Here is a 25248-nt window from a genome sequence, read left to right as displayed (position 1 = left end):
CTATATATGCTTAAATATACAAAATGGTGGTTGACTCCCTCTTGTTAGCTTATTAGCTCTGTCCTCCAGTGAAATGCATTTGTGTATCTAATTGCTCTATATCTCCACTATGCACCATATTTAAAAAATGTTTCTTCCCATAAACTGTGAAGTATTCTCTGATAAGCTACAGGGAACTTACACTATATTGTAACATGTCCTTACCAATTAATACTGCTACTGACTTTTTGTTTATGAGGACTGAATTATTCATCAGAAACTTTTCAGATCCTGTCACTCACTGCAAGCTAAGACTTTAGAGATGTTAGAACATCAACAGGATAGCGAGAAAGAAAAAGACAGATTTTACTTAGAATCAAGGAATCACCTCATTTTAAGGGCATTTTACTCTTAAACCCCATCGTTTCTGAACATGAAAGTGTATTCATGAACATCCCAAAGAGTATACAAATTAAGCTCCAATTCTGTGAGGCAGAGAAAAACACTACTTTGGGAGTCGGAAGATGAGGGTTATAGTTAGTTTTACTTTCGTCATTAACTAGAATTGTGACCTTTGGCAAGGCCCTTTATCTCTCTAGGACTGTTTCTATAAATTACAAAATGAGCGCTTGGATTAGCAGAGGGTTAAGATTTTTTTAAATCATAAAATTAATTAGGACTCTTTAATGTTTGTTTATAAAGTGCAGAGATAACAGCTGGTCTATTGATGCATGTGAGAAATACAAAAAGTAAAAAAAATTTTTTGGAAATACACAGGTTAGAAAATAATGTGTAATCCTCCCCCTACCCCTAGAGCCTTTTGGTGCTCTTTCTGTCAGGTTTGGTATGTGAATTTTGATCACTTAAAAAGAACTGCTGCAGTTTGTGATTAGAACAATTATCTGCTGGAGGGGTTAAGCAGAAGTAAATGAGACAGACACATCTCATCTCATTTCACATATGCTAAAAACAGTGGTTGGTGCCCGATACAACAAGAGAATTTAAAATCACCACCCATTTGGGATGTCTTTGAACTAATCAGTCATTTAGGCAACACTTTTTAACGTTATTTTTCACTTTGTGTTAAAAATAGAATTAAGCATAATTAAAATGCTCTGCATGAGAAGTCTTATACCTAAATTTTATATAGGAACGCCCTCAAACACAACAGTTTTCACTAAAACCAAATGCATCATAATTCTTCCCTTGCCTTTCTAGCCTCATTCTAAACAGGAGGGGGTGGTGGTTATTTTAGCACCTGGGTCATGGACTGGGTCTTGACTGGCTTTCAGTTATACTGAAGAATTCTGCTTTCCTTTCCTTTTACTTTTAAGAAGAATGACCAAGTTAAAGGGAACCAAGCCTCGCTTTCATGGGTTTTCTTCTCCTCTTTAGCAAGTTCCTTAGTTCCGGCTGCTGAGTTATTAGCAGGGAGGTTATAAAGAGGGATGGTCTAAAGGTGACTGAAGACAGACGTTAAATTTGAGGATTTTCTTACTTCCCAGGTTGAACAATTTAGGATATTAGAAGGCCGGCGGCAATAGTTTCTTCCTCTAGGATGGAGGTGAGTTAACGCATAGCCATCAACTTATCAAGGGGGAACGGAGGAAGTATATGGGACATGTGTGACGGCGTGTGCACATGTGTGCAGATGAGTGAATCAAATGCTGACCAGGTCCCCTTAACCTTACTTCAGCACCCCGGCTAATGGAAGGAGCTGGCTTACACTCTGCCTGTCCAGGAGAAGACAATAAAATAGATACTTAGCTGACAAAAACTGTACTCACATCCTCAAAAAATAATAAATATATACATACATGTATAGTTGACGATGAAGATACGATTTTAAGTGAGGAAAAAGGGGAAGGAATTGGAGGAAGCTGAAAACAATGAAGGTAAAATATTATTTTGGACTTTTTGATAGAGCATTTGATTTTCTTGAAAGAGGAGAATTATGTAAATCTGAAGAGTGGTAATACCATAACCCCACCAGAGCATATTACTTTATGTCATAGTGAAATACATGTCTAAGAACTATCCAATGGGTGTTAATTTGAAAAAGCTGTCATTTACAGAAAGAAGGCAAGAACTGGCAAAATACTGCCCTCTCCAATATACTGACTCCATATAGAACTGAATATTTTATACCCTGAATGGAGATACAAGGAAGGAATTCAGAAATCACTCCAGAGATTTGAAAGTTTCAAGGCTATAAATTGTTATTTTCAAATAAGGGTTATTTAATAAAATGCAACCCTGGTCAATAACAGCTGGTGCTGGATTTCCCATCCCATGCCACAACACACATATCTGCCCAAAGACACAGGATGTAATGTGGGATTTGTCATTTCACTTTTCACAAAGTGATAAATTGGAACGTAATTACATTTTTTCATACAGCATTTAATCCAACTATATTAAACATTTAGTCACCTTTAATATAAACATTTAAGAGCCTAGTAGATGAAACTGTATTTCACAGAAACAAGGATAAGTTAAGATCGAGACACAAAGTATGCGCTCTGAAGTCACTAGAAAGCACTTGACCACCATAATTAAGGTAGCCGAAGCTTTCCAATCTAATTACAAATCAGGAGTCATATAAGAAATTGCTTTATTAGAAAAAAATGTAGTGTACATGTGGCTAATTTCTATCATTGATACACCTCTTGGCTATTTTATAATTAAAATCTGATATAGGGTTTAAACTTCTTTAGAAGTTAGTGGCATTTCTTCCTATTCTGATATGTGGCTTAGGGAAGGAGCTATCTTCATGTGATAGGCACCCTTTATTCCTTTTCATAATTACAATGAACCAATCAGTAGCTCAGCACTGGCACAAAACACAGAGAAAATTACCTAGGTAGTGCTTTCTGGGTAAGACTTCACACTTCTAAACCGACTCTGGCACAGGTATGTCACTGATACAGTTTTAAATCCACTATTATCACTCAAGTTCCACATTATTATTACCTAGTAGTAATTAAATTAATGTGATCACCTGTAACCTAAAAAAACCTCTGAATGAAGTTTCTCTCTTCTCCTTTTGTTTTTTTTTCTCCTGTGCAATTCCAAGCAAATGTGCAGTAGGCAGTGTTGATTTCAAGTCTCCTTTTAAACTCCTTCAAGTCTGTGCTATTAAACTGAGACAACCACATCAAGATACAGTCTGTCATAGGATTCCCTGAAGCACAGAATGAGAAGGAGACTGAGCAAACACGACCCGGGAAGGCACCAGTTGAACCAAGACAACTCTGTAAGACAAAAACATGCACTTGTAAGCATTCATGTGTCACCAGCAGAGTGCCACTTGTATGCTGGCTGCCTTTTGCATTCAAAAGCACTTAAAATTAGCACTTATAATAAACGTGCCCTGGGATGCCTGAAACCCAACTTTCAATAAACAGTGACAAATTTGGAGTCTAAGTGATGCACGTAATATGTTACAGGGCTTTCCTGTGGATATTTTTAATCAGTATGGTTTATGACTTTTCATGTTTAATCCACCTTGGCTTTAGTGGCAAGACAAAACAAAACAAAACAAAATCTTACTTCAAGAAAAAAAAATCTATAACCTTTAAATGTTAGTTTGTTAATTATGTATAAGGTGCCCTCTATCACCATCACTCTTATCCTTGCTTTGAAATATCTGATGGATTAGACAGACAAACAAAATCACCTGAACCTTAAGATAAAACTTTTATATTTTGGGGGAACAACATACCTAACTCTCAGCAAAAAATCATATTAGTAATCACAGTAAAACATATTTTATATATATACATATATTAAGTAAAACATTATGAAATGAATCCTAATTCGACCCTGCGAGATACTACTGAGGATACTTTGGCTTCTTTCTAGTCTTTTTTTCCTACCAACAGAATGGTTATGTATGATGCCAATTACCAGAAAACTGACAGGAATCATCTAAACAGGCAATTCAAATAATGATGTTTTTGATTTAATGGAATTGAGAATGTGCTTCTTCAAAAATGCTCATTCATGAATTCAGAACTCTCCGACAGGCCAATCTTGGGTGTCTTGTTACCAAAACACACGTGCTGCCCAGTCCACTGTGGTGTCTCTGGCTGCTTCCTCTGGCTCCAGGGGCCCTGGAGCCATGTATCTGTTTAGCTTCCTTCTATCCCGATCCCTCTGTCAGTTAGTTCTGAGGTTTTGGTGTAGAAGTGAGTAGTTTCTTGGCCCAAAGAATCTGGTGGTGGTGGTGGTGGAGGGTGGGTGGGGTGGTTAACTTCTCTAGTTTAATATCCATTCAGCAATTTCAATTTTTTAGAAAAGCCAAAAATGAAAGAAATATGTTTCCTAGTACATTTTTTCCTTTGGGCACTACTATACATTTTATATTTTCCCTCTCTGTTTCTACAGAATGCTAATGCTGCCTTAATCTTCAAAAATCATCCAAAAGATTTCTATGCTGCTGCTTTACATTAATCCATAATTCATATGGCCAAAAGAGCAATTTATGCTCAGGAATGGAAATCAGAAAACCAACCGGTAAGAAAAGGTGCTGTAACACTGTTCACAAAAGGAGCCTCCCTAACCTCTCCATTTCTACATTTTAAAAGTCAGACATGCTATTCTACAGCACGCAACAAAGATGTGTATTTCAATGGTATTTTTTTACACAAAGCTGGTTTCTGTTCTTTACTTGGATTGACTATAATCTAAATACTCAGAAAGGCTGTGATCTTTGGGATCTTGTCTTTATTCTAATATTTCCTGAAATGGCACACCCAGCATTTTCTGCTTTTATATTAACCAGATAGCCTCTAGATTTCTGACGATAATTTTAACAGGCAAAAAGCAGCAGTGAAAAAATAAGAGAAAAAAGCAGCAAAACAGAGACAACAGCATAGCGTTTATATGAAAAGTGAGCGTTTCTGACTTTAAGGTCAAATTTAAAATTTGCTTAAAGCAGTAGCTCAGGAAGTACAGCACTTGACAAGAAATCTACATCAAGGACATTTTCTAAACCTTAGAGACTGTATTTCATGAGAGCTAGAGTAACACACAAGTAACAACGATCAACTTGTCCTAGCTCTCCTTAAACCTAGAAATTGGTCAAATATTGCCAAAGCAGACCTTTATTTCATCAGCATTGTAAAACGATTCCTTCTACTGAGGTTTAATATGAAATTCTTAAAAATAACTCGAAACTACTCTTCAGTGTCATGGTTTGTTGATTGATGTTCACTACTGTGCACACCTCTCACTGAAAAGCCATGTTCACTCTACAGTGAGTTCATCTGGCTTACCCAACTACCAGTGTTCCGAGAAATTATTGTTTAGAGAGAAGAAGGTCAGGGAGGAAAAATTCTGCATTTTCCACTGAAAACTATTCACATACACCACAGCTAAAGTGGCTCTGATGTGCAGGAAATGTCTTTGCTTAAAAGTTCGACTTGACTTGGCAGGAGTGACGTGACTCTGTGGTTCTCTGAAGTCCAGGGTCATATGACATGATTAAACCATCAGAGTCCTTATCTGTAGAAACTGTCTTTGTATCTTTTAAAGTGAGCACGGTTTTATAACATTCCTTCCCTTTGCCTTTCACTAGAGAGCATATAAATCCCTACTCCAAGGCTCGTGATTTGCTTCTACATTTCTGCTGGTTCTCGACCATCTTGTGTGCTGCAGCCTGAGGACTCTGTCAATTTACAAATTTACAGTGAGACACATGCTATGTTTCAGGGCTCTGCACCAAATGCTGAGGCTCTGTTGGGACTGAACTAATTAGGATGAACCATTCTACTTTTCACCTCATCTTTCCCTGCAGTGATGCCACACTTTCAGTTTCTACCACCTTCAACTTATTTGTCTGATTCCAAATAACTGGGGATAACACACTTTCCAAAACCAGCCTTCTACTTACTTTGTTGATTTAGCCAAAATTATGGTGATTTAACAAAACTGTCTCCACTATTTCTCAAGAGAACCAGCTGACACCATGATTTCACAGTGTAATGCTCCCTTCACTCCACATTAATTACCCAAAAGCTTTAACCATCACATTGCATTATTTTTATTCTTAGATATAAAATTACTTCTCACTAGTATACACCTGTTGAACCTGTTCTCCTGGTAACCACCAGACAATACTCCCTCCTCAGCACACAACGCAGCCTCAAATTGATGGTCGGCTACTTCAAAATGAAAGACTGAGTTAAAAACCTTTAATGATTTTAGCCAAAACTTGTTGCAGAGCTTCTAGAACAACAACAAAACCCAGACAATACAAACTACAGAACAAGCTACCAACTATAAAAATAGAACATTAGAATACATTTTAGAGCATATAAAGAATATAACAGCATTCTCAAATGGATTTTGCATGTGAAGTCATTAGGATAAAACATCACTGTGCTATCTGAAATAAGTCATTGAGATTTGCAAAGCAAATATTATAGAAAGCAACTCAGTTTTGCAAATACGATTATATTAAGGAGCAAGTAACTTTTTTTGAAAGTGACCCTGAAAAACCCAAGTCAGACAAACTCTAAAAAATCTTTGACAGGGTCCCAGGTTCCCAAAGCAGACTCAACACAGGACAAGGCAAACTCTGACCTAGGGCTCCACGTAAGTCAAGTGGCATTGGTATAGAAGCCTGTGTGACATTCATCATCCATGATGGCAATGGCCATAATCTGCAGGCGAATCAATACCAGAGCCTGTCTTGCCAGGCAAAGCACTCTAATGTGGTCATTTTGGGTTAGTCTGTATGGCTCTGAAAAGCCACATCTGATGTAGTCATCTACCAGATAGCACATGATGAGGAAACAAAAACTCTGGTCAGGAAGTTCAGTACTGCCTTGAGAACTGATGTACAAAAACCACCGATCTTTATGATGATTAAAAATCAGACCCTCCAATCATGTATCTAATAGCTGAATTCTGACATATAACTAACTTCTGGGTGAGTTTTTCAAATTTAAAATGACTAAATTATGACATTCAAACACTGGTTCTAATGGAAGGGAATTTATCATATACAAAAGTTTAGGAAATAATTTTACATAATTTTTTTTCAGATTTGTCATTTCTGTATCATCACACCGAGGCTATAAGGCATGTTATATATGGGACTTCTGGGGCGGAGATCAACTAATCATAAGGGAAAGAATCTCAACAGAGTTTTCATATTTCTAATAACTTTTTAGCCTTAGAAAGTTGTGGGGTATGGGTTTGTGTGTATTCCTTACACACACTGAAAAATAAGCATATAAAAAACATTTTTTAAAAAATAGAAGCCTAGATGTTTAAATTCCTTTCATCACCAGAAAGAAAAAAAAAAATTATCCAGAAGGAAAAAAAAATTTAGTGAGTGCCAGTCATGCCCTGGTCAAAGCTCTTTCACACTGATTTTCTCATTAATTCTAAAATGTCAAAACATACTGAGATTTTTTTTGTACTGAAAATCATCCTGTTTGATTAACTTTTATTTAAAGTTTTATTTTTCACAGTAGTCATGGAGCAGAAACCTTTAACATCTATCTATACAGATATGCGTAAGAACATGTGATCAGAAACCACAAAAGAGGGAAGTTTTTTTCCCCCAGCTAAATAAACCCTTGATCATATCATGAGATAGGAATTAACAGAAATGGTGCTATTTCTAACACTGCCCGTGCCAAAGAAACACAAATGTCTGCTTGTATCTGGTCACCAAGAACCTATAAAAGGAGGAGTGAGCACTGACTGACATACAGATGCCTGTCTCCGTTGAACAAATCGGAAGCTGCCACATGCAGGAACCAGGCGAGTGGTGGAGATTCTCTGCTGGCTGAGCGCAATGGTAGGAATGCACTGGCCTGCTCCACAGTCAGACAGCGCAGGAGTGGTTCCTGCCTTAAACTGACCAATGAATACATGACTGTTATATTCTATAGGCCACATGCAGGAGGTCTATTAAGGGTAACATGATCTTGCATCTACTGTTGATGTTTTTAAATGTTGGGAAGACACAGCGATTCCCATTCCATAGTTGAAACCATGCATGCTCAGCCAGGCTGCAAGGATCACTCAGCCCACCTGTGTCTGTGAACTGGAAAACCATTTCTAAGGGCAACAGCCATCTCTGTCAACTGCGACACTACGGAAGTGGGTTAAAGCTGACAACGTAATAACTGTTAGATGATTCCATTTAGAAAACTAACTGGAGGCAAAGACTTTACCCTGACACCTGGTGATGGCATTTCTTCTAATGGAAACACACGTTTCCAGGACAGTGAAGAGTGGCCTGACTTTATTAAGATCACTCTCTTTCGAAAATATTACTGTCTTTCATAGGGCAAACCAAACGGATATCAGGTTTAGCAAAGATGAAACTTCTTTTCCTGAATTACTGATTGACAGAAATGATCTAGTTTATTGTTAATTTTATTAAGAAATTAATACAGCATTTGGATCCTCTTCGCTGTGAGGTGAAAGTGCTCTGCCAAAAGCTGTCCAAAGCTCAGAGAGATTCTGTTTCATCAGCTTTTAAAGTTTCAAAAACTTATTTTTGAGTCAAGGATGTTATTGTTGCTATTATTTCAATTACAAGACTGTGAGGATTTCTGAAAACAATTAGGTTTTTTGAAGTGTCGCATTTCAGAGCATTTCTTATATTTGAGTCCTATAAATTAGGTTCTTACATGTACAAATTACCCACATTTGCTGGTATCTGATAAGTAGTTAAGAAAATAGTAACCAGAAAAAAAAAGGTGGTAATATTCATTTGTTTAAGATGAAATAAAATGGGACGGAAACCTAGTAAAAATTAATAAAAGATTTATATTTATAACTCACAGGTACAAAATAAAAAATAAGAAGTATAGAAGTATAAAATAAGTATAAATCTTTATTTTTAACATGCCAAAAAGAAGCCTAGATAATTGGGCCCCGATTTTCTAAACCAGTGAGACAAAATCTGGACTGCAGAAAAGACAGTATCAGAGGAAGCCAAGCAACTTCAAAGCAGAGTCACTACAAAGCTGCTGACCCCAGCACCGTGGGGTCTGCCTTCAACGATGCCCAGTGAGCTTCTCAGCTGTCCCTGCAGCAGTTCCTCCCACCCCCCCAAAAGCTACTTCACTCTCTCCTTAGGCCCCTTCTCCACTGTCTTCCTACGAGCTCATCATAGATGAACTGGCTTCTAAGCAGAAAAGTTCGTGACATCAAGAAGGAACTCTCCCCGAGCCAAGTGCCTGGCAGAGATGTCTGCTTCTAAGGCATGTACACTGGCTTCTCTCCACCTCCTTTGGTCCAAGGTGAGCTCCTCCATGTGGGCTGAGGACCCTAATCCTTTCTTTTCTGAGGACCTCCCTCTTCTTCAAAGGCATACCCCTGGATTCTAACTTTAACCTTCTTTGCACACTATACCTGCACTGACAAATTCGGCAGCCACATGTAGCAATTCAATGTAAATTTAAATTAATCAAAATGAAATAAAATGAAAAATCCAGGTTGGTAGCTGCACTAGCTTCGTGGGGTTAGTGACTACCGTGTTGACAGCAGACAAAGAGCATCTATGTAATCATAAAATGTTCATTGGACAAGCTGTCCTATACACTGGATCTGCTCTTTGAGTGGCCTCTCATTATCCATAAAGCTTTAAACTACATATATATCCCTGACCTTAATTTTGACCTTATGTTAAGACAGTAGAGTCAAAAAAAACAAAAAAAGACAGTAGAGTCAAAGTATTTTTTTTAAAGCAAGATATCAGTGGTTCTCAATGAGAAACAGCATGTTAGAATTACCTGGAGGGTTAGGTAGAAATGCTGGGCCCCTGTCCAAGTTAATTAAATCAGAAACTCCAAGTGTGTGCGAGGGGTTCGGGTACATTACATTAAGCTAGGATGCATTTCAAGAAAAGCAACTGAAGATATTTTCCTTCATTGGCACGTGAAAGCTCAAATAACGTGACTTGCCTTAGAACTCGCCACATAATTCTCTACACATCAGCACCACAGACCTCTCTACTAATGGACACATTTAGTCAATGAAAAGTCAAATTTCTTACCTGTGTGATAAAATGTGAGAAAAAACAAAAGTACTCCCATGAACATATTACTTAAAAAAGTGACAACTCCACAAGTAATTCCTTCTGGAACTGGGTAGACAGTTTCCACAAAAAGCTCAAAAAATATAGGTATACTGCTATTCAGGAACACTCCCAGGAGAATACAGGAGGCGTACAATGTCACTAAAATAAAAACACAAACATTTCAGTTTCACAGGAGTGGCAGTGAGTCATATCAGATGGATTTTCTGGTGTCTCTTTCCTGAGTATTAACTCTGGAATTTTACCTCTTCTCAGAGGCAGCTGATGAAGTTGGACAAAGCTTCACACATCTGTCAGCTCTTTGCTCAGGTTTTGGGGAGTATATAGGAAAAGGTTTTATGGCTGGATGATTATCAGTTTATTTCCTTTATCTTTTTGGTGGATTACTCCAAAGCACAAAAACAATTTTAACTGTTACAATTTAAAGGGTTCTTCCCTCTGAGTTACACTCCTGGTATATTGAGGGACAGATAAAATATAGCAACTTAACACAAAATCTAGACTCATTTTGTAATTTTCAAAAAAACTTAAAAGCTAAGAAAAGATGTAAGCGACATTAATTACTCCTGAAAATTACATATTTTAAGACTGTTTAATAACAGCCTTCAAGCACAAAATAAAAGTTATCTACTATGTAATTCCTGGAGAAACACTTAAAATAGAAATAGTCCTCAATTTTAGAATGAGTTTCAGGTCAAGAGTTTTTTTAAAAAATACATGACTTTTTTGGAACATAGAAAAAAAATTTCACCTAGAAATGTATAATTAATAGTGGCTGGGATCCCAGATTAGCCTATAAATAGTCTATGAATTCAATCTATAGTGAAAATTTTGAAAAAGACCACTGCTCTTATTCTTAGAGAAATGGTTAGAGAAATGTGCCCCACTCCAAATAATTATATTAATGCAACTGTCTGCATACAAATCTTCAATAATGTTAATTTGAAGGTGAATACAGAATCAATGCGGAGAAGGCAATGGCACCCTACTCCAGTACTCTTGCCAGGAAAATCCCATGGATGGAGGAGCCTGGTAGGCTGCAGTCCATGGGGTTGCTAAGAGTCGGACATGACTTCACTTTCACTTTTCACTTTCATGCACTGGAGAAGGAAATGGCAACCCACTCCAGTGTTCTTGCCTGGAGAATCCCAGGCACGGGGAGCCTGGTGGGCTGCCGTCTATGGGGTCACACAGAGTCGGACACGACTGAAGCGACTTAGCAGCAGCAGCAGCACAGAAACAATGGGCTTTCTTGGTAGCTGGTCAGTGAAGAATCTGCCTGCAATGCAGTAGTCATGGGTTCGATCCCTGGGTTGGGAAGATCCCCTGGAGAAGGAAATGGCAACCCCTTCCAGTATTTTTGCCTGGAAAATCCTATGGACAGAGGAGACTGGTGGGCTACAGTCCACAGTGTCACAGGAGTCAGAAATGACTTAGTGACTAAACCACAGAATCAGTGACGAAAGAAAGATATCATATTTAGAAATCTAAAACATCTCCCATTAGACTAATAAGTATATCATGTCCACTGATGATAGTGAGTAGCAATTATTTTAACCTTAAAGTTACCAGGAAAATATTTTTAATAAAAATATTTGTTAAAGAAAAAATTTCTATTGAGGAACAGAAGAAAGTGAGGGAATTACTCTAAATCTGTTATGTGTTATTCATGGAACTAATATCAAATTACCAGAATTTACCATACCCAATTGCAATCATTAATAATCCCTAACACTGTTGGAGAAGTTAAGAAAAAAAAAACTGCATCCACTGTTTCCTAACAGCCTTTCTCTAATTAATCTCAACTCACCCTTCCTCCTCCAGTTATACTGTGGCCTTTCAGAACTATAAGATATTTTGCACATTCTAGTATCACAAATAATTGGTGATTACTTTGACTTTCTTTGATTAGAAGACACATGGAAATAGAGGACAAAAGGATGACAGTGAATAAAGGACACATTGCTGGCTAAAGTGATGACCACATTGGATACAGGATTAAATGGGAAGCATCTAATAGATACAATCAGTCCAGTTCAGTTTAGTCGCTCAGTTGTGTCCGACTCTTTGCGACCCCATGAATCGCAGCACGCCAGGCCTCCCTGTCCATCACCAATAGATACAATAAACATATTTAAAATGCAATTTTAATGCAATTTTCAAGAGTTTCTTAAAACCCAACACCTCACACTTATTGTTTGTTTGCTGGACATAGATTACACAAACACAAATCAACAACACATTCTCCTTACACATCACTCATTAGTGTACATTAGGAAATCTAGAGATGGAGTATCACTGGTAGCTTTATAGAGGTGTATTGTATCTAAAAAACACTTTATACTAATTTATGGTAAGTCATGGTAATCAGAGCAGAGACCACTACTGACCCCAAAACAGATAAGCCTAGATGGTAAAGATGATAAAACAGTGAATACAGCACAGAGAACTATATTCAATATCCTATGATAAACCATAATGGAAAAGACGATTAAAAAAAGAATGCATATATATTTATAACTGAATCACTTTGCTGTACAGCAGAAATTAACACAACACTATAAATAAACTATACTTCAATAAAAAATAAATAAATACAATGATAAAACACTGAAATAAGTGATAAGAAAAAGCAAATGCTTAAGAACTGAGTGCTACTTCTAAGAAAGAGTTCACAAACCACTAATGGAATTAGCTGTTTTTAGAAAATGTTTAAAAATAATCCCTTTGACATTTATATTTCTGAAGGAAATATACCCTCACATGTAATTTGTAATCAGGAAAATTAAAGTGTGATAACTGAAAAGCATAATCTACACATAATAAAATAACTGCATGTTGGAAAAGAAAGAATGAAAAGGTAAGAATGAGGACACATTGAAAGGGGACTGTCAATATGGAGTCTTGAAAAGAGATTTGATTTTACTGATTTTTATCAAGCACGGTGTGGGAAAAAAAAAAGAGGCATGAGATGTCTCAGAAAAGTAGAGGCTGGTGAAGCAGGGAATCCTCTCTGAAAACCACTGTGAATGAAACTATAAGCAGGTCATCTCCTAGTGGGTAATCTGGGAACATCTACCAAATAACGCACTTACTCTTTGATTCAGAAATTCCACTTCTAGAAATTTATCCTACAGCTATGCAGTACATGTATATACAGAACATTCACTGCAATATTGTTTGTAGTATGAAAAGATTAAAAACTAGCCTGTTGTCCACCAATTGTGAGTTGGTCGTTTAAAAATTTATCAAACATCCAAACAGAGGTATCCTACGCAACCATTAAAAACGAAACAACTGTATTTGCTGATGGTAATGACAGCAAAAATATATAAATGAAGAAAGTACAGAAAAGTGTAAGGTATACACACACATACACACACACACACACACTTGTTTATAAATGTATAGAATTTTCTGGGAAATACCTAAGAAACTGACATTCAGGGTTGCCTCTAGAGAGGGAAATTGGGGGCCACAGGATGGTAGACATTTTTCACTGTATACCCTTTTCTGCTTTTTTGAACTTAGTTTTTACTATGTGTCTATTTTACCTATTTAATAAAATAAAAAGAGAAATGTCATTGTAAACTAATTAACTGGCAGCTGATCCAACTCCACTTTATGCAGTTTGTTAGCTCCCTGACTCAGAAATGGTTATCAGTGTGAGAGCTGACTCACACACCTGATGTCTACATCCAGGAGCCATATAATCCAACCTTGGTCCAGGATCCTCGACATAAATATTCCACCTCATTTATTAAAATTCTTGTTATATGTAGGATAAGTGGGCTAAGACTGCTGATATAACTTCAGAGGCCAGAAATTTAAAAAAAAACAAGTATGTTCATTCAATTCTCTCATTCTCAGTGTTTGCTTTTTGAATTACTATAAAAATGATGACCACAAGATTGCTTTATGCTAACTGGATTTGCTGAAATCACTTGTTATCGTAGAAATTAAAGAATCAAAATAATTTACACAGGAAAGGGTTAAATTAAGATCTTCATAATCAGAATGAGGGAAAACTATCTGTGTTAGGGTTGATTTAATATTCTCCCCAGTATTCTGGAACATGTACAAAGTAAAAGCTGATTATTATGAGTCTGAATTTGACTTCCATTTGAATTCTCAGTTTAGAGTCTGATACAGTATCTTTACACACTAGTTTGGCAGATCCAGTGGGTGAAAGTCATCTATTAAAAGTTAGGCAGACAAGATAATTTGCTGCTCATCAGAGGGTTCAAACTACATGATCATTAAATATTTCCATGACTTTCTATAGTACTGATACTAAAATTAAAATAAACTGCCTTTCAATTAAAAAGTCAAGGTAATTTAGTAGAACAAAACACAATGATGATGCACAATTTTCCTCCAAAAAGCTAATAAAATTTCATAGGCCGTAATTTACATTGCCAAAAACAAAGACTTGTGTACCACCAAATACACTTAAATGGATGTTTTTCAAGAACACAAAGATCTTAAACCTGAAAGAACTCTTCTCTCTACCCATTTCCAATGACAAACTAAATTACTAGACTTTTGGGAAAGTAAAACTATGTGTGAATACATTTTTATTAGTCAAGACAGTCAAACCTTAGGTGATTAGCAGTTATAAAACAAATCATAAAATTTCAGAGAAGAACTATTCCTATGGAACATTTAATAAGATTCTCAAGATATCATCAAAAACAGTAACAACTTCAAATCTTGGATTTATATAATTTTTGAAACACCTTTTAAAACTGCTTTTAAATATACTGTCATATTTGACCATCCTATTAACTCTTCGAGGCAGGTAAAGTAAGGCAAAGTAACTGAAGTTCTGAGAGTCAAAATGATTCTTTACAGAATGAGACACCAGAGAGGCCCAATGTTAGGTTAGCAGGGTTACTAACAATAGTATAGTTAAATCTACAGAATCAAGTGTACTTCCCACCAAGCCACTGTATCAGACTGAAAAAGGTAGTTCTTCTTTTATTTCTTTTATCCAATGGTACTGACACAAAAGGAATGCTTCTCAAATCTGTATTCCACACAAAAAGCTGGAAGTAACTGCACAGAAGACAGATAACAGAATCAAAAACGGAGCACCAAAAGGTTACAGACAAAAACAAAGAACTTTAATCATGATAAATGTAAAATGGGCTCAAGAATTATTGCTTAGGTATAAAAAAGGGAAAACTTAGCTTAAGCTATCTGCAAAATCATTTATCAAGTGCCTTGTATGTGCAAGCAGCTATGCTGGAACAGTAAAGAGGACACTAACCTCAAATCATTCCTAATCTAAAGGAAAATAACAGACACCAATGGGCTCAGCAGTCATTTATACACACATCATTAAGATAATTCTACTTCACTGTCTCTAAAAGAAGCAAAAAAGGCACAGGGAGACCACAGGCTCCTACCATTAGGTTCCAAGTGCAGCCATGGACAGAGGAGCCTGGTGGGCTCCAGTCTATAGGGTCACAAAAGAGTTGGACACAACTAAAAAGACTAAACAACAACAAAAGCAGCAGGGAAAGTGCTAAATTCTAGTAATACTGTTTAAGGAGGGTCCCGACAAGCTATGGTAGGTTTAGAAGACAGTGACTAAGCTAGCTATTGGCATGGAATCCATGTATGAGGAAAGGTTATGAGAATTGGGGAATGTTTAGATTAACGGCTAATGGAGACATGACTGGTATCTTCAAGTGTTCTGAGAGCTGCTAATGGAAGTGGAATGCGGCCAAGTTGCTCTGTGGGAGATGTGTTGCTCCAAATGAGTTACAGATTGATAGGAAGAAAATTTCCTAGGATCCAGAGCTAGCTAACAAGGGAGGTTTTCAAGCAGCTAATGCAACTCAATACCAGAAAAATGATCCAATCAAAAAGTGGGCAGAAGACCTAAATAGACATTTTTCCAAAGAACACATATCAGTAGATAATAAACACATGAAAAGATGCTCAACATACCTCATTATTAGAGAACTGCAAATCAAAACTACAATGAGATATTACTTCACACTGGTCAGAATGGCCATCATCAAAAAAATCTGCAAACAATAAAAGCTGGAGAGAGTGTGGAGAAAAGGGAACCTTTTTGCAAAAGGTTGGTGAGAATATAAATTGATACAGCCACTATGGAGGACAGCATGGAGATTCCTTAAAAAACTAGGAATAAAACTATCATCTGACCCAACAATCCCACTATTGGGCATATACCCTGAGAAAATCATAAATGAAAAAGACACATGGACCCCAATGTTCACTGCAGCACCACTTACAATAGCTAGAACACGGAAGCAACGTGGATGTCCACTGACAGATAAACGGATGAAGAAGCTGTGGTAGATGGACATAGTCTATTATAGAGAGCAAATGTACGGCGCAGGAGCGCAGCCGAGAGGAGCTACCCTGCACCGAGGGCAGGGGCGGTGGCCGAGAGGAGCTACCCCACATCAGAGGTAAGGAGCAGCGGCTGCGCTTTGCTGGAGCAGCCGTGAAGAGAGACCCCATGTCCAAGGTAAGAGAAACCCAAGTAAGATGGTAGGCACTGAGAGAGGGGATCAGAGGGCAGACAGACTGAAACTACAATCACAGACAACTATCCAATCTGATCACACGGACCACAGCCTTGTCTAACTCAATGAAACTAAGCCATGCCGTGTGGGGCCACCAAAGACAGCTGGGTTATGGTGGAAAGGTCTGACAGAATGTGGTCCGCTGGAGAAGGGAATGGCAAACCACTTCAGTATTCTTGCCTTGAGAGCCCCATGAACAGTATGAAAAGGCAAAAAGATAGGACACTGAGGATGAACCCCTCAGGTTGGTAGATGCCCAATATGTTACTGGAGATCAGTGGAGAAATAACTCCAGAAAGAATGAAGGGATGGAGCCAAAGCAAAAACAACACCCAGTTGTGAATGGGACTGGTGATGGAAGCAGGTTTCAATGCTGTAAATAGAAACATTGCATAGGACCTTGGAATGTTAGGTCCATAAATCAAGGCAAATTGGAAGTGGTCAAACAGGAGATGACAAGAGTGAATATCGACATTCTAGGAATCAGTGAACTAAAATGGACTGGAATGGGTGAATTTAACTCAGATGACCATTATATCTACTACTGTGGGCAGGAATCCCTTGGAAGAAATGGAGTAGCCATCATAGTCAACAAAAGAGTCCAAAATGCAATACTTGGATGCAATCTCAAAAACGGCAGAATGATCTCTGTTCGTTTCCAAGGCAAATCATTCAGTATCATGGTAATCCAAGTCTATGCCCCGACCAGTAATGTTGAAGAAGCTGAACAGTTCTATGAAGACCTACAAGACCTTCTAGAATTAACAAAAGATGTACTTTTCATCGTAGGGGCCTGGAATGCAAAAGTAAGAAGTCAAGAAGCACCTGGAGTAACAGGCAAATTTGACCTTGGAGTACAGAATGAAGCAGGGCAAAGGTTAATAGAGTTCTGCCAAGAGAATGCACTGGTCATAAAAAACACCCTCTTCCAACAACACAAGAGAAGACTCTACACATGGACATCACCAGATGGTCAACACCAAAATGAGACTAATTACATTCTTTGCAGCCAAAGAGGGAGAAGCTCTATACAATCAGCAAAAACAAGACTAGGAGCTGACTGTGGCTCGGATCATGAACTCCTTATTGCCAAATTCAGACTTAAATTGAAGAAAGTGGAGAAAACCACTAGACCATTCAGGTATGACCTAAATCAAATCCCTTACGATTATACAGTAGAAGCGACAGATTCAAGGGACTAGATCTGATAGACAGAGTGCCTGATGAACTATGGATGGAGGTTTGTGACAGTGTATAGGAGACAGGAATCAAGACCATCCCCAAGAAGAAGAAATGCAAAAAAGCAAAATGGTTGTTTGAGGAGGCCTTACAAATAGCTGTGATAAGAAGGGAAGAGAAAAGCAAAGGAGAAAAGGAAAGATATACCCATTTGAATGCAGAGTTCCAAAGAATAGCAAGGAGAGATAAGAAAGCCTTCCTCAGTAATCAATGCAAAGAAATAGAGGAAAACAACAGAATGGGAAAGACTAGAGATCTCTTCAAGAAAATTAGAGATACCAAGGGAACATTTCATGCAAAGATGGGCTCAATAAAGGACAGAAATGGTATGGACCTAACAGAAGCAGAAGATATTAAAAGAGGTGGCAAGAATACACAGAAGAACTGTACAAAGAAGATATTCATGACCCAGGTAATCATGATGGTATTATGGCTCCCTAGAGCCAGACATCCTGGAATGTGAAGTCAAGTGGGCCTTAGGAAGCATCACTACAAACAAAGCTAGTGGAGGTGATGGAATACCAGTTGAGCTATTTCAAATCCTGAAAGATGATGCTATGAAAGTGCTGCACTCAATATGCCAGTAAATTTGGAAAACTCAGCAGTGGCCCCAGGATTGGAAAAGGTCAGTTTTCATTCCAATCCCAAAGAAAGGCAATACCAGAGAATGCTCAAACTACCACACAATTGCACTCATATCACACGCTAGTAAAGTAATGCTTAAAATTCTTCAAGTCAGGCTTTAGCAATACATGAACCGTGAACTTCCAAATATTCAAGCCAGTTTTAGAAATGGCAGAGGAACCAGAGATCAAATTGCCAACACCCGCTGGATCATCAAAAAAGCAAGAGAGTTCCAGAAAAACGTATATTTCTGCTTTATTGACTATGCCAAAGCCTTTGACTGTGTGGATCACAACAAACTGTGAAAAATTCTGAAAGAGATGGGAATACCAGACTACCTGACTTGCCTCTTGAGAAACCTGTATGCAGGTCAGGAAGCAACAGTTACAACTGGACATGGAACAACAGACTGGTTCCAAATAGGAAAAGGAGTACGTCAAGGCTGTATATTGTCACCCTGCTTATTTAACTTATATGCAGAGTACATCACAAGAAATGCCTGGTTGGAGGAAGCACAAGTTGGAATCAAGATTGCTGGGAGAAATATCAATAACCTCAGATATGCAGATGACACCACCCTTATGGCAGAAATGAAGAAGAACTAAAGAGCCTTTTGATGAAAATGAAAGAGAAGAGTGAAAAAGTTGGCTTAAAGCTCAACATTCAGAAAACTAAGATCATGGCATCCGGTCCCATCACTTCATGGCAAATAGATGGGGAAACATTGACTGACTTTTATTTTTCTGGGCTCCAAAATCACTGCAGATGGTGATTGCAGCCATGGAATTAAAAGATGCTTACTCCTTGGAAGGAAAGTTATGACCAACCTAGACAGAATATTAAAAAGCAGAGACATTATTTTGCCAACAAAGGTCCGTCTAGTCAAGGCTATGGTTTTTCCAGTGGTTATGTATGGATGTGAGAGTTGAACTATAAAGAAAGCTGAGTGCCAAAGAATTGATGCTTTTGAAGTGTGGTGTTGGAGAAGACTCTTGAGAGTCTCTTGGACTGCAAGGAGATCCAGTCCATCCTAAAGGAGATCAGTCCTGGGTGTTCATTGGAAGGACTGATGTTGAAGCTGAAACTCCAATACTTTGGCCACCTGATGCAAAGAGCTGACTCATTGGAAAAGACCCTGATGCTGGGAAAGATTGAGGGCAGGAGGAGAAGGGGACAACAGAGGATGAGATGGCTGGATGGCATCACCGACTAGATGGACATGGGTTTGGGTGAACTCCGGGAGTTGGTGATGGACAGGGAGGCCTGGTGTGCTCCGGTTCATGGGGTCAGAAAAGAGTTGGACACGACTGAACGACTGAACTGAACTGATACAGAGTCAAATAAATCAGAAAGAGAAAAATAAATATCATATATTAACACACATATATGGAATCTAGAAAGATGGTACTGACGAACCTATTTGCAGGGCAGCAATGGAGGCACAGACATAGAGAACAGACTCTCTGACACAGTGGGGGGAAGGAGAGGGTGAGATAAATGGAGAGAGCAGCATAGAAACATATACATTATCATATGTAAAACAGATAGCCAGTGGGAATTTGCTGTCTGACTCAGGGAGCTCAGACTGGTGCTCTGTGACAACCTAGACGGGTGTGATGGGGTGGAGGTGGGAGGGAGGTTCTAGAAGGAGGGGACATATGTATACCTATGGCTGATTCATGTTGATGTATGGCAGAAACCAACACAATACTGTAATTATCCTTCAATTAAAAGTTAATTTTTTAAAAGGGAGGTTTTCATTAAAGTTGTTGTCATATGAACATATATCTGGGTTATAATGGAAGAGCTCATTTATTGAATAAGTTATATCAGATGATGACTAAGGTTCATTTAGGCAGATCAATAACAAATTTAGATACATGTAGGTAGAAAGCTTAACTAGGATATTAAAAACAAAATCTTAAAGGTGCTTCATAGAGGATAATAACAGAAATCTTTTTAGTTTTATTAAGAAGCATTATAAATATGAAATAAGGATTATAAAATAATATTTTTATCATATATTATTTTAAGGATCAGAATCAAGAAATTTCCCTAAAGAATAGGTTTATTAACATTAATATACTTTATTGGATAAATTTTTAATATTGTGCATATGGACTGAATTTTTATTTCACGATAAAAGTTAGGAAACTTAACTAGGAATTATTATAGATTAGACCTTTATTAAAAATACTTGTAAAAACTAAAACTTGACATTGCAAGTGAAAATACTCCTTTTAGAAATAAAGATATATACGTAAAGACAAATGGTAAACATTCAAAAGTTTGCTAACTACTGTTCCTCATACATTTTGAGCATATTGAATATATAGAATACATATGTATGTTTATATATACACACATACTAATACACATTTCCATATCACTGAACTGTGCCTTTCAACTCAGCCTCACATTTTCTTCCTAAAAATGACTGCTGTGGCCTTAATGACCTATCACTAATTTAAACATGCAATACATGAAAGGGTTTCAAAAGAGGAGGGGGCATATTTTGCTGCAGTATTCATTCATGGTGATGGTTTTCTTCCTGCATGTTATTAATTTGTGCGTGTCTCTTGTTTAGACCCTTTGTTGGCAGAATTCAGTCCTATAAAGACTGAGTGTTATGTTTACAGTCTGTTATGGCTGGAAAGCGTAGTTATTATCTTGCAGAAATGAAGCACACTAAAAATAATAATAATCCTGTATTAATAACAATAATAACTAATAATCCTCTGAAACAGTGGGCCCAGAGTAGACTGGTTGGGAAATGAGACAACCTAAGTTGAGGTTTATCAGCAACTTTTAAGCTCCCAAAGAATGATGTTGGTCCTGCAGAAGGCAATGTACTATTAAATCATGGAACACTTAGCATCTGGTCAAACCCTCCACCTTCAAGAAACACAGGTTCTACCTGAAGACTTGTTTCCCTTGAAAATCTCCATGGATGAACATTACAAGACCTTCTTCAGTAAGAAGCATTTCACTGAGCCTTCCATAAATCCATTCTCATCTTTTAATCCCTGTTCTATTTTTGCCCCTTAATCAGTCACCAACATGAGTAATTCACTTTTAGTTTACAAAACTGAAAATAATAATTCACTACTTAGCCTTCTTTCTTTAAAGCTTAAAATCTCTAATTTCCTTAATAATGTGCATTTCTTTAATTATGCTCATCACCCTTGTTTGAGTTTTCTTATTTCCCCTCATTTTGGGGCAAGTTTGTTTTTATCTCTTTGCATGCTATTAAAATGGGACAGAATTATCTTAACAAAGGTAAAATGCATGAAAATACATTAAGAGGATTGCTCTCTAGTCTATACATTTCACATGATTTTCAATACAAACAAATATATTTCCTTTCTCCAATTACCATTTGAAGTCAGCTTTTAGTGGGCTATCACCCTCAAGGGGTTTCTGTCTAGCTAATCATCTCCCCCTTATGCCCCCCTACCCATTATCACTACCTCGGCATTCTAGTAACTTGCATTAAAGAACTTCTCCCAAAGCATCTTCTGTTAAACAGTTAAAGTACATTGTTTCAACAAACTCAACACCAAAGTGCTAACATTTTTCAAAATGTCATTTTCAAAGTACTCATCTGTTCAGTGAAAAATGACATGTGAATTGTGGCTAGCAAGGCTAGACAGCTATTTCTCAGATAAGGTGAATAATGTATTTTCATAGTTTTGTTTATAGCGTAAGATTCAAGATTTCGAAACTCGTCTAATCATGAGCTTATTTATTTCCCTATTACAGCTAATTCAATTAATGAAGACATAATATGATATTAAATATTGAGTTTCCCTACAGAAATATTAGAAGCATACCACTGAGAACCTTCAAAAGGATGTTTGTACATGTATGAAAACAGTACACCTTGAGATAGAATGGAATAATCCAGTTTTTCTTCTGAAGAGACAGTAACAGTAACATCAAGATCAGTGAACTATAAAAAAATTCCATTAGAAGGTTCTAGCAGTAGTAGCACTTATAACACATGGGTTGAACAAAATTATAGCTTTTAATTTATTATGTTTTTATAATTAATGTGTATATTTTCAAATACTTTTCATGTAGATTCTTCTGATTTATAAAAAGTAATAGTAGAAACACTAATTTTGCTAGAAACTGGAAAAAGACTAGACATTTCTCTGATTAAAAAAAGAATGACTCTGGTTAAAAAAAAAGAAACATGAAATTGCCATCACAGACTTGAAATATCAGCCTAAAGGTCTAGGTGTGTCTATAATTAGATTTTGTAATAAGTTCCCTTTCATCAAAACTTTTTACTTAAAAGGAATTAGGTCAGACTTTTACAAAGGCAGTAAGAAAGAGAATCTGTGACAGATTTATTCAAATTCTCCATTGTTCTATTAAAATGTGCCCTTTGACCTTCTTATAGCTAGTGCTGAATAATAAAGAATGGCCAAGCTTCCTGACTATTACTGGCAATAAGTCATACATATTGAGATTCAAAATGGAGATAAAATATACTTCATTCATTCATTCATTCACTCATTCATTCACTACTCAGGGCTTGTGCTAAGTAGTAGGGTGGAGCTGGGGTCAGAATTTATAAGGCAAAAGTCCATACTCCATATTTCCAGGCTGATACGAAGATAAGACATACTAACTGCCAAGTATTGGGAAAGAGAAAACAATACTCTGATAATTCAAAGAATGTATGTGAACAAATCTAGTCTTAATCCAGTACATTTGTAAGTTAAAAATGCATCATTCGGGAGCTTCTAAGTGACATTAATAAACGGACATTTGAAAACAGGAGAATTTATTAATTCAGTGGTTTGGACATCTACCTCAAACTCAATTTCTCAATTCTAGCCTTGGTTTATTTCAGAATTCTGCTTTCCTTTCTGTCCAACATAATTTTTAAGGACAGAATGGGAAAATAAATATTGACTGGGATCAATTACATCAATTTCCTTTAAAGATTTAAAAAGATGCATAGTTTTCAAATATATAAATATATATGCTTTCTGATTATAAAAGTAAAACAAGCTCATTGTTACAAGTCCAGACAAAAATGGAGGTGAAAACTAAATTTATAATACTGCCATCCAGAGATTAAACTGTTAATTTTATCAGGTTAAATAGAAAATATAGGATATTCAATGAACATACTATCTTATAATGAATATTCTACACTTAATTCAAGGGAAAAAGTCTGTTCATCATGTACTCATGACTGTGTTCTTGTGAAATCTAACAGATGCATACTTGACATACAGTATCACAAAAAACTTTTGAGTGTAATGCCATGAACAAGAAGAATTGTAAACTAAAACTGTTCCACCAGAATGTTGAATAACTGCTAAATTTGAAACTATACCAGAATAAAAAAAAATTTCTGGCTCAGAATACTTGCCAAAATTGCTCAAAACCCTAATGAAGGAATGTTAGTATATTAAAAGTGTGAAGTATCCAAAAAAGATTACTCTGGACAACTGGGATTTATAGGCAAAGCAATAAACATTGAGAAGAAGGAATACTGGCAGGACATACAGAGCAGAGGTTTCCAATCTTCCTTCTCAGCACCATTTGTATCTCACTAATTTTTTAGTGTTGCCTCAAAGTCAAAGAAAATAGCTAACAATTCTGTTAATTACATGGTTAGGCTCAAACAATTTAATATATATATATATATGTCTTAATAATTTAGTAGCCATTAAAAAATAATATCCACGTATTAAAAGAAATGGGTTTTTATTTCATTTTTAAATAGCCACAGCTGGGTTGGTACAGTTTGGTAATGGTGGGTATATCTTATCCCACTGCTCTCTTGTCACTACACTCACTCCTAAATAAATGGTTGTCTTTGAAAGATTTGATGCCTCTGATGTGCAAACTTCTGATCTTTTTATTACAGAGCATGTAAATCCAACTTGGGATATATAATATACATTAATTACGTGCAGCCAAAAGGAATCATCCTCTTATGCGTGGAGTCTCATGGAATGTCCATTCCACTGGATAACAGGTCCCCACAGAGCCACTCTCAGACTCCCCTATATTCCTATCCATATTAGTGCTTGTTATAATAAATAAGCCTACAGTCTACCTTTATAACAAATAATCCCATAATTAAACATATAATCTAAAAAGTGGCTGACTATTACTTGCAAATGGAATAAAAAATATGCATTTTAAACAATCTTTTGTTAAAGTAAAGCAGCAACAACAGAGCCTTCTTGGCTTATAAAATAATCTGTCAAAGTAATTCTAAGAAGATCCTGTGGCAGGCAGAATAATGTCCCCTCCTTCCCCTAAAAGATATTCATGAGTGAGATCCTGGAATCTGTGAATATGTTATACATGGCAAAAAAGGATTCAGGCTGCAGATGGAATTAAGGATTCTAATCAGCTGACTTTAAAACTGGAAGATTATCTTGGATTATCTGGGTAAACCCAATGTAATCACAAGGATCCTTAAAAGTGGAAGAAGGAGGCAGAATATGATGTTTAGAGGGAAGGAAGGAACAAATGATGAAGGAAGGATTTGTAAGGAAAAAACAGATGATGCAGTAGGAGGACTTGACCTGCTATTGCTAGCTTTACAGACAGAGGAAGGGAGCCACAAGCCAAGGAAAGTGGACAGCCTCTAAACGTTAGAGAAGGCAAGGAAACAAATTCTTCCCTAGAGTCTGCCCACATTTTAACTTTAGCCTAGTGAGATTCAAGCTCACTTCTAACTTACAGAAATGTAAGATAATAAATTTGTGTTTTTTTTTAAGTCACTACATATGC

General features: G+C 36.9%; 1 protein-coding gene across 1 annotated transcript in view; it reads right to left on the bottom strand.

Annotated features, from left to right (window-relative positions):
* Nucleotides 1–2172: 2172 nt before the first annotated feature.
* The window catches only part of SLC49A4 (solute carrier family 49 member 4), an 81425-nt gene continuing 58349 nt past the window's right edge, over nucleotides 2173–25248 (bottom strand). The window contains exons 8-9 of the mRNA XM_065943024.1: nucleotides 10007–10189; nucleotides 2173–3233 (exon numbers count right to left, since the gene is read on the bottom strand). Of these exons, the coding sequence (XP_065799096.1) occupies nucleotides 3118–3233; nucleotides 10007–10189 (299 nt within the window). The 3' untranslated portion in view covers nucleotides 2173–3117. The remainder of the gene's footprint in view (nucleotides 3234–10006; nucleotides 10190–25248) is intronic.

Source organism: Muntiacus reevesi, chromosome 8, assembly GCF_963930625.1.
Source record: "Muntiacus reevesi chromosome 8, mMunRee1.1, whole genome shotgun sequence".
NCBI classification, from domain to species: domain Eukaryota; kingdom Metazoa; phylum Chordata; class Mammalia; order Artiodactyla; family Cervidae; genus Muntiacus; species Muntiacus reevesi.
Note: the sequence above shows the minus strand (reverse complement) of the source record. Positions and strands in the feature narration are given on the sequence as shown.